Raw genomic sequence first — 12,039 nt, 5'->3', positions numbered from 1 at the left:
GCACCCACCACATCTCCGGGCAAGCCTTTCCAGCACACCTCACCTCACTGTAAAAGACTTTTTCCTTCTATCTAACTTAAATCTACCCTCATTAAGCTTGAAACCATTTCCCCTTGTTCTATCAACCACAAACCCCCCTAAACAGCCCATCCCCTTCCTTCCTGCAGCTTCCCTTTGGACACCAAAAGGCTGCTATCGGTTGCCTCGCAGCCTTCTCTTCTCCATGCTGAGCAGCCCCAGCTCCCTCAACATGTCCTCACAGGAGAGGCGTTCCATCCCTTGGCTGATTTTTTGTGGCCCTCCTCTGGACACACTCCAACAGGTCCATGTCCATGTCCGTCCTGTACTGAGGGTTCCACACCTGGATGCAGTACTCCAGGTGAGGTCTCACCGGTGCAGAGCAGAGGGGCAGAATCACCTCCCTCGCTCGGTTGGACATGCTTCTTTTGATGCAGCCCAGGATATCACTGGCTTTCCGAGCTGCAAGGGCACAATGCCCGCTCACGTCCAGCTTCCCATCCACCAGTACCCCCAGGTCTTTTTTGGCAGGTCTGTGCTCAACCCTTTCACCCCCCAGCTTGTACTGGTAGCGGATGTTGCCGCAACCCAGGTGCAAGTCCTTGCCCTTGGATTTATTGAACCTCATGAGGTTCATCTGGGCCCACTGCTCAAGCCTGCCTGGGTTCCTCTGGATGGATTCCCATCCCCTTGGTGTGTTGACTGCATCCTACAGCTTGGTGAGAGTGCACACATTCCCACTGTCAATGTAATTGAAGATATTAAAAGGTCCTGGCACAGATCCCTGTGGACACCATCTGTCACTTATCTCCATCCAGACATGAAGCCATTGACCACTACTCTCTGGATTCAATCCTGAAGCCAGTTCTTCGTCCATTGAACAGCCCACCCATCAAATCCATTTCTTTCCAATTTGGAGAGAAGGATGTTGTGGGGTACCATGTCAAAGGCCTTACTGAAGTCAAGACAGATGACATCAGCGGCTCTTCCCTTGCTCACCCATGCAGTGACACCATCATAAAAGGCCACTAGGTTGATCAAGCAGGATTTGACCCGGGTGAAGCCATACTGGTTCTCCCGTATCAGCTCCCTGCTTTCCATATGCCTTAGCATAGCTTCCAAGAGAATCTGCTCCATGATCTTTCCCAGCACGGTGGTGAGACTAACAGGTTGGTAGTTCCCAGGATCATCCAATCATTTGAAGTAAATTTTAATTGCAAGAGGAGTTAGGGACAGGGAAGCAAGGTTCCTACATCTTTTTTCATTTGCTCCTGACTTCTAAAATGAGCAAGTTCTAATACTTAAAGAAGTCAAAAAAGCCACCGTATTTTCACATACTTTTTTCAGGAGAGCCATGACTACCAATGAAACTCTCCCAGAACAGAAACGGTTTCATTTCCAGCCCTTCTCATTCAAATTTTCAGTCACTCCATTCAAAAAAATCCCAAAGGACAATACTTGTCTGCCTGTAATGCTATCAGTGGGATGAATGGCCCCAAAGCACACAGCATGTGAGGATGAAATTATTATTTTTGTATTATTACAAAAATAATTGTAACCTGAGGGAAAAGCAGAGGTTATCATTGGACTCACACCCACTGCTCTTTTCCTTCCAACATTCACAGGATAAGTAGATTGCCTCTGGTGAACCTCAAGCTGAGTAGGATAAGAAAGCCTCCTGAAGGCAGCAGGAATCATGCCGGGCTTCAGCAGGCAGCTTTAACAAGTCTGGCTGAGGATGCACCAGCAGCAATTTTCATAAAGATATTAAATAACCCAAACCCTCTCAGATTATCACGGAGAGGAAAAAAACACATGCTACGGGTTTGGTTCGGGGCTGGTGCTTCAGCATTTTATCTATGGGTCTACTGATAGTACTTCTACTACTCTATTTTGAAGCTTCAAAAAAAAGTCAGTGTGAAGCAGGAAAGCTGAACAGTTTCTTATAAGGTAGAGCCCACATTCTTTTCAGTCACACACAACAAAGGCTAACAACCAAGTTAAATCATCTTCAGGATAGATGCAAGCAAAAGACAATTTATGTTTAAAGTTAAAATACAATTTCTAATACTAAGTCAGGAGATATTAATCTAGTTAAAGACACCACAAGAACAAATAAAAATTATTTTCTATCAAAAAATCCGTACAACATTTCCCAACATCAAGTAGAAGTAGCTGCGCCTCACCTTATCAGAACCAATTCTCTCTACTGAGCTAAAACTGGTGGAGAAAAGGATGCCATTTTATTTCCACACGCTAACAAGTTGTTGTTGTTGTTTTTACCCTAGAAACTATGTTCCAAAATTAACACACCTTTGTACAATATTCAACATTAGATATTATTTCAAATGGTCCTTAAAGCCTTTAGCGTAAGTTATCAAAACATTGTGAAGTATTCAAAATTCATTTCATAATTTGAGGACCAAACTATCACTCTTTGCCATAATATTTTATTATTATATGTCACCCAGGATTCACAAACCCACTGAAAAATTGGTGAGGACTGTTCTCCAGATAAAGACCTAGCTTCCTGGAAAGAAAGATACCACACTTACTGAAGAAAGAATTCCAGCACACAAGTCAGTTGTGTCTGACAATGGAACTGTATTGAAATTCAAAGTCGTTTAAACAATTCATTGAGCAATGTGGTATGGACAAAACTTTTGAAATAAATACCTTTTATGATACAATTTCGGAAGAATTGATTAAAGCAATAACCGAAGGCAGGGAAGAATTCTGAAGATGAAGGAAGTAGTTTTGTTTTCAGCTCTATCACAAGAGATTTCTTACACATAATAGTGGAGACGCTGAACAGTTTGATGGGACTCATTCTTAGCAAACACTGGATTTGCTGGATGCTTACTATTTGCTTACTTTGATACTGGCAAAGGCAACTCGTGCCAAAGGCACTGAGGTCTTCAAATCACTATATCTGCATTTGAGAGCTGACGTTAGCCAAAACTTCTTTATTTTTGGTGTCATTCTGTGATACTTGACTCACTTGAGCAAACTTTCCTCCCTACCTAGCAAGCCCAGTCCTTCAGCCTTTCAAATAATGGCCATGCACACCTCTCACAAAACCTACAAAAAAAAAAAACAACAACAAAACAAAACCAAGCCCACAAAACCCAACTGCTTTTTTACAAGATCAGTGCACACCATCAGGAAAGAAGATGTGCAAAAAGATAAGCACTCTTCCAAGTGCTTATCTTTGCTCCTCATCTTGTCATACTCCATTTCACTCATCTAGTGACAAAGGTAGAACACAACTACAGGAGTCCTTAATTTTGGAATCAAGAACCAAAGATTCAGACCCACGTGACAGAAAGGATACACGAGTAAATCTCTATCAATAACTACATGCTTTGTTTTTTCCCCTTTGATTCATCAATCTGTTTTCTCTAAATCACAAGACATGAAAGCAATGAAGAAAGGTCAATCAGGCTGGGCAAGAGTCATCAAACTCCACATTCACGTTAGTATTTTGAATGTAATAGCGAGACTGTTCAAGTGTCAGAGCAAAGGCTAGGAGGCACTTTCAGTTAGAACACTGCATCAGCATTATCACATCACACTGCAAACCCACAAGTACATCGTTAGTGGACCATACACAGTAAGTTACAATACCTGAGGTTTAGTGCATTCCTGTGAGCCAAAATGAAATGAATGCCATATAGGAGGAAAGGAAAAGATGAACATTATCAGACATGCCATAGTACACTCCACAACTATGAAGATAATGTTAAAATTATGTTAATGATGGTCCACTCTCCGCTACATTTTGGCTTCATGTGCAGAAAGTCATGCCACAACTAAGAGCACTGCGTTTAAGTTTGTGAAAAGCACAGCCATGCATTTAAGATAGCTTCATATTTCCCTCTACATTTCCATAAAACTTTCCTCAGAAAACAGTTTGGACTTCCCGAAGAAAGGTATTGGAAATACAGCATTAGTGATTTATCAACCGAAATTCATACTACATGATAAGTAGGAGTTTGAATTAAGAGAAAAAAATAAGCAATTATACATTTAGTACATTCAGTAATGATTTTGAGAATGCTATCAAAGCAGCTCTATTATTTTAAACATCGTGCATCTAACACCTAAACAAGATTCTATCCACAATGAAGAGCAAATTTCAAAACAAATCCATTGCATTCATTCATTTTCAATGCCTTTAACATTACTGACTGCAGTATTTGTACATCTATTTATTTTAAATGCTGCTCACTGTTCATTCCTAAGTGGAACCAAAGATGAGACCCTGACAAATGCTGACTAATAAGCCCTTAAGGTCTGTGCTACAATATGCTCTGAATTCCTGTGTTGTTGTTTTTTTAATCCACAATTTCTTTACTTGATTTGCCAAGAAATTGAGACTAAAAAATATGAGCTCAGGGGATAAAAAATAGGAAGGGAGAAGAGACAATGCAGTCTTTAAGATGTGTGTTTGAAGCCATAGAAAAGGTATGGGCAAGAGATGGGAGAGCATGTGCACAAGTTCACTAAAGGCTGTGAAAATAGGAAGGAATTAGAGAACATGGAGAGAGAGCCTTTACTACACTGCAAAACTCATTTGAGTTTTGTTTGACTCAGTATTTGCTTTGAGAAATATCAAGTCAGTCCTACACATCATATTACTTTTTAAAGCAACATTTTACTGCGATTATTGCAGATTTTATGGTTTATTTGGTAATCTCTTCCAAATCAAAAAGAAATCCCTCTTGCAATGAATTTACCAACACATACACAAAATCATTATGAACACAACAAAAGCAGTACAAAATGGGCTTTTGTTCTCACTGCCAAAGTTAATCTTAGAAAAACTCACTATATATACCTAAAGTGAAATTTACAAAACAGGCACAGATCTATGAATGCAAATGGCATTCTATCATCTAATTATTATCCTATGTATTAAAAAAAATCACCCCAGAATGGTTTGCTGGGCTTACTGTAAACATCAATATCAACAGGAAAAATTCTTCCTGTGCTCCTAAGTCCTGTGAAGTACAATTCTGCATTTTTATTTTCCAAGAATAAAATCAGTAAACTGTTTCATCTTCAAATCAAGTGAACTGGTTCAAATCATATTAAATTCAGAGGCAATTAAAACTGCACTGAAAATTAAACTATTAAAAACTGTTGTATAAACAAATAACAAATTGTTGGCATAAGTAATTACTCAACTTATGAGGAAAAGCCTGTATAATTAACAAGAGATGTAATCAAACATCTACACGCTTAGAGACACACACTGAATATACTGTGAACGGCCAAAGAAATGGAAGAATAAGGATAAAGGCAAAAAAAGGAAGAAGCCTACAACTCTGCTCTGGACCAAAGGTGGTTATTTTAAAAGCTAGAGCTCTAATCCTGCACATTTATATCCACGTGGTTTACATTGTGCAAAACTCAGCCAATTGAACTCACCGAGACTGAATATGCACAAAGTTATTTGCATCCAGGCCTGTATGGTTTTTGCAGACTTGAAGGCTTAAGCAACCAAGTGTGAGCCAAAGACAAACAGCTTTGCCAGTATTTTGTTTACAGTTGAAATCAATACAAACATTAATCTCAGAGACCTTTCCCCAGTTTAAAAGACGTAACAAAACCTTCTGTAGAATATAATTTAATTAATATTTTGAACCCAGGAGAAAGTCCATAAGCTTTGAACATATAAGATTATCCAATAAAAAGAAATCAAGTAAAACGACCTAATGATCACCCTAATGAAGGGCAGAATACATAGCTCACTGAAACTCATGTATATGAAGGGCTCAATGCACGTATCAATAAAGAGTAATTTGACATCTAAGCTCTAGATTCCAAGAAGAAACAACAGAATTAAGCCAAGAATCTGGCCTACTACAATGCAGTACAGTCTTTTTTCTGCAACAGTAGTTATCATGTACGTGGATGAGTGCTTCACCAAGTTACCAAGAGCACTGTACATGAAACCCCTTGTACTGTAATCTAATAACAAATAGAAATTAGAGCAGGTTTTTTCCCACAATTTCACATAGTAATGACTCGAACACTAGGAAATAATAGGTGACGTTCACAGTCAGAAACCAGGCTTTCAACTATGAGCTAAAAGGGAAGTTACACACACTCACCTACTGATAGAAACAAATTCACAGCACGTTAAGGGGAAACTCCTCCCCATGCAGTTTAAAGATACCAACACATTTAGACATTTTGATTTTTGTATTCAGTACTTTTCCTGCTTCTGTTGTTGTGAAACAAATACAGATAGCTTACCGTATGGTAGCCTCTGGGCAGAGGTGGCTTCCCCACAGGATAAGGATCAACAGTATCAATAATTGTCTGTCGCTCCCCTTTTTGGTTGATTTTCCTAAACCTCCTTCGAGATTGCCTGTGAGAAGCTTGACGCTGAAAATATTCTTCATTTTCATCCATATAATCAACCTATAATAGATTCAAGGAAGCATCATTTCCCATAAGAAATAAAAATGCTTTGGCATGGTAGAAATATAACTAATTCTATTTCAAAATCAGCAGTTAGCTGTGAATTTCCTGCATTTTCAGCACTACAAAGAGTGAAGGCATTACAAAATAAACTAAAAATCAAATGCTCAGAGAGATAATAAAAAAACACAGCTATGAACAGAAGTACCGAGTATCAACATTTCTTCCAAAAATGCTATCTCCATCCCCTCTCAGTTCTTTTTCTTGCACTGAAAGTCCTAAATTACTAAACAACAGCACACTGCAAAGAAAAATATTTCAACTAGGAACTCTGGCTTTCCTGAAAGAACATTCCTTTTTTAGTAATTTGGCTAAGAGTCAACAACCCTTCTGTGTTCACCCTATCAACAGAAACACTACTCCACACCAACAGGGCAACAAGAGAAAGCTTTTCATTACTGGCCACACATGGGGATTCAGTCAATCCATTCTTCAATCGAGTTGAACGTACCAGGGATAAAGGTAGAGGTGCAGAGAAGGGATTACCAGGCACCTAGCAAGGGCCCTCTGTATTTTTCAGTAAGAAAAATAAATATTAGACAAACACTCCCAAGGATTTGCAGCAAATCAGTCAGAAGTGTCACATACTAGCCAGCTCACATCACCGAACGTAACTTTCGTGTACCAATACAAGGGTGTGAGTACAGTTTACCTGGTTTACCAGCTGGTAACCCTGCCTGTCCAACAGTTTACTTCTATTTTCCTTACGCCTACGTTTCAAAAGTGCCTACACTTCCCAAAAACTTTATCATGGTAGAAATGGCCAAGACAGAGGGATGCTCACATAACCAACTGAGCTCTATCCCAGCAGAGAACAACCTTGGGACCATGCATCCTTTCCTGAACCTGTGCTCAGACATCAGTGACACAACCAGGCGAGATAAATCATGGGGCTGGCACAGGGCATTAGCAGTGGGCTGCTGCTGAGGAGCTGCTTCTAAGTAAGGGAGTATTACAGAGAGCTTTAGGGCTAAGGAAAAAGCAATTAGCATTTCTTACACATGCCTTTCGTTTCTCTTTCTGTACTGAATTAACTTCATAAGACAGGTTTCTCAAGTAGAAATGGAAGAAGAGAGGTGACTATTTGTTCAGACAGTGGACCCTCATGTGACAACTAAAAACTTGTGTGCCTATGAAGCCTAAAAAATGATGCTGTTCTGCCCTAGACTACAGCAGACATCACCAACAGAACAACTTGCATGCAGAAAAGCTGTTAGTAATTCAAAATTTTCAACTTAAAACCTGTTAGCTGAAAATACATTTCACTTAATCAAACAATTACTTAAGCAAGCCTGAGATTAATACTTTAAAGTACTTATCTTTTAAGTAAAGCAGCTTTTAAATACAAACAAATAAATACTGTATTCTGCTATTCTGCTAACACAAGCAAAATTTGTAGGATTACAAGGAAACTACAACAGCATAAAAAGATGCCTCTCACTGAAGTATGGTATGCAAAAAAAATAAAGTTATGTGTGACATCTTGCATTTATAAATGTTAGCATGCAAACAGATCTCAACATGTTTTATTGAAAACTGAAGTGTTTATCTAGGCTGGTCTGTAAAATAAAGCTCTATTCTGAAAAAAAAAAAAAAAAGAAAAAAAAAAAAAGAAGAAGAAATTGAATGCAAACATTCTTACCACAATCATTTCAGAAGGCTCTAAAACAATGCATTCACAGCCACGCCTGAAGCTTCCTGCAGAACGCTTGCCAAAGCTGAAGAACAAAAATATGTCCATCAGAACAAAAGTCAGGTCCATAACAAAATCCATAAGCATATTTACATTCTATCCAGATCTTATAAAGCATAGAAGAATACACACATACCTATTCACAACATGACAGTTTCATGCACACGGCCTCCTACACATAGCTGCTACCCGGTGACACCAGGAGCGGAGTATTTTTGATTCACATAGTTTACTGAGAGTAACTGCTAAATAATTCCATTAGCACTAAAACAAATGTCAGTCAAGCACAGGGTGCTTAAGATGCATGGCTGATTCTGAACTACACTGGAGTTTGATCTCGTATCTTCTTCTGGCATTACAGTATTAAGTTACTTAAACCATCTGCATTTCTGTAAAGAAAGCTAACTAGCGTGTAAAGGAAAGAATAAAAAGACTGATCAACTTCAATTAGCTTTTTTGTTTGGGCTTGGTTTTTAACTCAAAATAAATTAATGAAGTACTCTGAATGTAAGAGTGTTCCCAAACTGAACAGATAAAGGCAAAAGCTTGTTCTGCCTTCCATTACATATTCCCACACGAGCACAACAATTAAGAAGGATAATATTTTTGCTTCCTATAGGATAAAATAAAATAGCAATTCTAGTTTCTATTTCTGAAGTGCTTGCCTGTATTAAATAAGTGTGTTTCTGCAGGCTCAAGTGCAAAGAATCAGGAGCACCAGAGGTACAGCATAGAGACACAGTACATAATTCAGTGAAATACAATACAAGCCCTCCTATGCATGCAGTCCAGGTGGAAGAAAAAAACAGTTGAAGATTGTTTCTGAGGTGTGTCCTACCCACTATCCATCCCCATCTGGTTAGCTCCTATTTAGAATTGACAGCTCAATGCCAGACCCTTCCTGTCCTTGTTGCAAACAGGACAATGGGAGACGTAATTCTGCACTCACCTTGCAGCCTGTTCTAACAAGCCTGCTCTAACATCTGTCTCCCACAGGTTGATGTAATCATTTGGCCCTTTTGTTACTGCAGTATTGGGCTCAAGAAAGCATGGAAAGCCGTGCTTTTACCTTATCTCTATGCAGCCAAGCTATTTGCAAGGCACTGGGCTTCCAAATGTTCCTCAAAAGACATCTTTGTTTCCTCAAATTTTTTTATATCCAGCATGGAAAAGAATATGGATACGTGCGTGTATACACACATTTTTTCATGCAAAAATACGAGAACACACACAAAAATAAAAGGCACAGGAAAAGGGGTTGAAGAACTTCAGAAGGCCACTATTAAGGAAGCTTAAGAAAACCAAATCAGACTGAAAAGGGTTGTAAGATCTACATTTTAAGCACTTATGTAAGATGAAGGCACAATGACACACGCAGAGTTGGTGAAAAGTAACTTTCTAAAAAGCACTTCCTAATAAGCAAACTCCAGAAGCTCATACACCAATCTGAACAGCGTGTCTAGCCAGTTTATATCTGCTCTCCTGTCCTGCCTGGCGATTAGTGGAAATGAACAATTTAACTTGCTACCCCAAAGGCTAATCTCTTAACAACAGCACGTTATAGCTCCAAAAGAAGGCAGTCACATACTGAAAAGAAATGCCAGCTGTGCTTATTCATCAAAAAAATAATCGCGTTTAATGGTACACGGGACTTTGACAATAGAAAAAATTTTCCAGAATACTAAGCCTCTTGAAAAGAAACATGCAATAAAGAAGTCTCTCAACAAAATGCATATTTTCCTAGAGGCAAACACATGCTTCCCTCTACAGTCCCGCGACAAACCACAGGGTGCTTTGCTCTGCCGTGCCCTCCTGAATTTTTACAGAATTTCAACTCTTAAAGGTACAAGAAAATGAAGCCATATCTCGATTCCTTAGACCACATAAGAAGTGTCAAACTTATTTTCTTGGCCATTAATCTGATGCGAGGCACTGTGCTTCCTTAAAACCTCACTGGAGAGGGAGGAAGGAGCAAAGAGAAAGGAGATGGTAGATATTTTATTCCTACGGCAGCACATTTATCCGAGCACACACAATCCTTGAACAAAGATGTCAAGTCACTTCAGGTTATAAACAAACCGTAATCTTTATTAAATATTGCATTTATGACAGCAGGTAAATCAAGGCCAAAAAATGCAATGATATTGCAAGTGTTGCAGTTCTCTCCTCAGATGTGCCATTGCATCTCAACCCCCTGACCTCCAATCTGCTACTGAAAGCACATTATCAGCAAGGAGCTCAGGTAATCAAAAAGTTTTTGTTTTTTTTTTTTTTAATCAAAATTAATTTATCAGTGATTGATACAAGAGCAAAAAGTAAAGACCAAAAAAGGACACTCTTCTCTGCTCCAAATCCTCTGCTAAAGTAACTAGCCATCAGGTAGAGGAAAACACCAAACAAACTTGATTTAACTGAACAAAAATAAGTTGTTTAAAATATTAGTAAGAACCAGAAAGAACCAAATAACCAACACATAATACAGCCTATTCACCAAGCTAATCAAGAAGTGCAAGCCGTACAGCCTCTATAAAACACCAGAGGAATGTTTTGAGTTGGAGGGGACCTGTAAGATCATCCAGATCCAAACCCCCTGCTATAGGCAGGGACATCTCCCTGTAGACCAGGTTGCTCACAGCCAACCAGCCTGGCCTTGAATGCTTCCAGTGAGGGGGCATCCACAGCATCACCGTTCCAATGCCTCACCACCCTCCCAGGAAAGAATTTCTCCCCAATATCTAGTCTAAATCTCTTCCAGTTTAAAACCATTTCTGGTAGGACCATCCTCTCGCTATCTGCCCTTATAAAAAGTCCCTCCCCAGCTTTCCTGTAGCCACTTGTCAGGTACTGGAAGGCCATTCTAAGGGCCCCTTAGAGCCCTCCCCTCTCTGACTGAAGAGCCCCAACTCTCCAGCCTGTCCTCCTATGGGAGAGTGTCATTCTTGGGATCACACTCAAGGTCTTTGCATTCTTAAGAAACTCCTTAGCTTTTCCTCCCAGCACAGAACTCCGCCTGCAGAGTCAAATGTTGAGTCCTTCAGGGACTGACATTACCTTCAGAACTGTTTTTCCCAGATTTTGATTCTAGACTAGCTAGACTTAGATAAAATGAGTGTGAGTGCCCAGATTTATCACAAAATATGCAGTCTAAGAGAGCACTGGCTGGGTAATGTAAAATGTAGAAAGCCCTTACGAGCTGATTTCCAAGGACTAGGGATTTGACAAATTTATTCCTTTCCTGACTGTAGTGTGAAATAAGGTTATGGATATTTGATTTCACCAGAGATCTTAAGATTAAACCGCATTTTTATGTTAAAAATGAAGTAGAGAATTTTGCATCATCTGCACATTGCATTTGGTTCTATCACTCCTTAGTCATTTCATTCCAACATGCCTTGTTGCATAAAGATAAAATCTTCTTTTCCTACCTAACCCTTATTAATTCCTGCTCCTAAAAATAACCCCTTTGCAGCTAAGTCCACAATGCACCTGAGAGAATCCCAGCTTTGCAACTATTTTCCCTCTGTCAGTGATGTGCATGAGAATTACACCCAAGCTAAGGCATTTTAAAGCTATCTTTGTGCTGGTGGCTGTCACCAGGGGATGCAGAGGTTAACAGCAATGTAGACAGCTAAGAGGTTGGGTTCGGATGTTGCTGCCCCACCTAAATTCCCCAAAGAACCTTGTTTTGCAGCAGTTCTTCCAACACTTCTTTCCTGCTATGATATAAGTTCTGACTTGGGGCCTCTTGAGTGTTAAACCTTACAGATGCTCTCCTCAGTACCTGTCCTGGAGGCAATTTTGCTTCTGAAGTCCTTTTATATCACAGTTCCTTTTTT

The 12,039-nt window shown here is 39.5% G+C and overlaps 1 protein-coding gene across 8 annotated transcripts in view; it reads right to left on the bottom strand.

The window, feature by feature from the left end:
* The window catches only part of RAPGEF2 (Rap guanine nucleotide exchange factor 2), a 174,221-nt gene that overhangs the window by 75,365 nt on the left and 86,817 nt on the right, over window positions 1-12,039 (bottom strand). For 4 of the 8 annotated variants that reach the window (XM_085222021.1, XM_085222027.1, XM_085222023.1 and 1 more), the window contains exons 5-7: window positions 8,153-8,228; window positions 6,283-6,450; window positions 3,646-3,663 (exon numbers count right to left, since the gene is read on the bottom strand). In XM_085222021.1, the coding sequence (XP_085078147.1) occupies window positions 3,646-3,663; window positions 6,283-6,450; window positions 8,153-8,228 (262 nt within the window). The remainder of the gene's footprint in view (window positions 1-3,645; window positions 3,664-6,282; window positions 6,451-8,152; window positions 8,229-12,039) is intronic. The other 4 variants (XM_085222025.1, XM_085222024.1, XM_085222022.1 and 1 more) reach the window with 1 other exon arrangement.

The sequence above is a fragment of the Meleagris gallopavo genome, chromosome 4, assembly GCF_905368555.1.
Source record: "Meleagris gallopavo chromosome 4, MGAL_WU_HG_1.1, whole genome shotgun sequence".
NCBI lineage: Eukaryota > Metazoa > Chordata > Aves > Galliformes > Phasianidae > Meleagris > Meleagris gallopavo.
The sequence above is the reverse complement of the archived record's forward strand: the minus strand, read 5'-3'. Positions and strand labels throughout refer to the sequence as shown.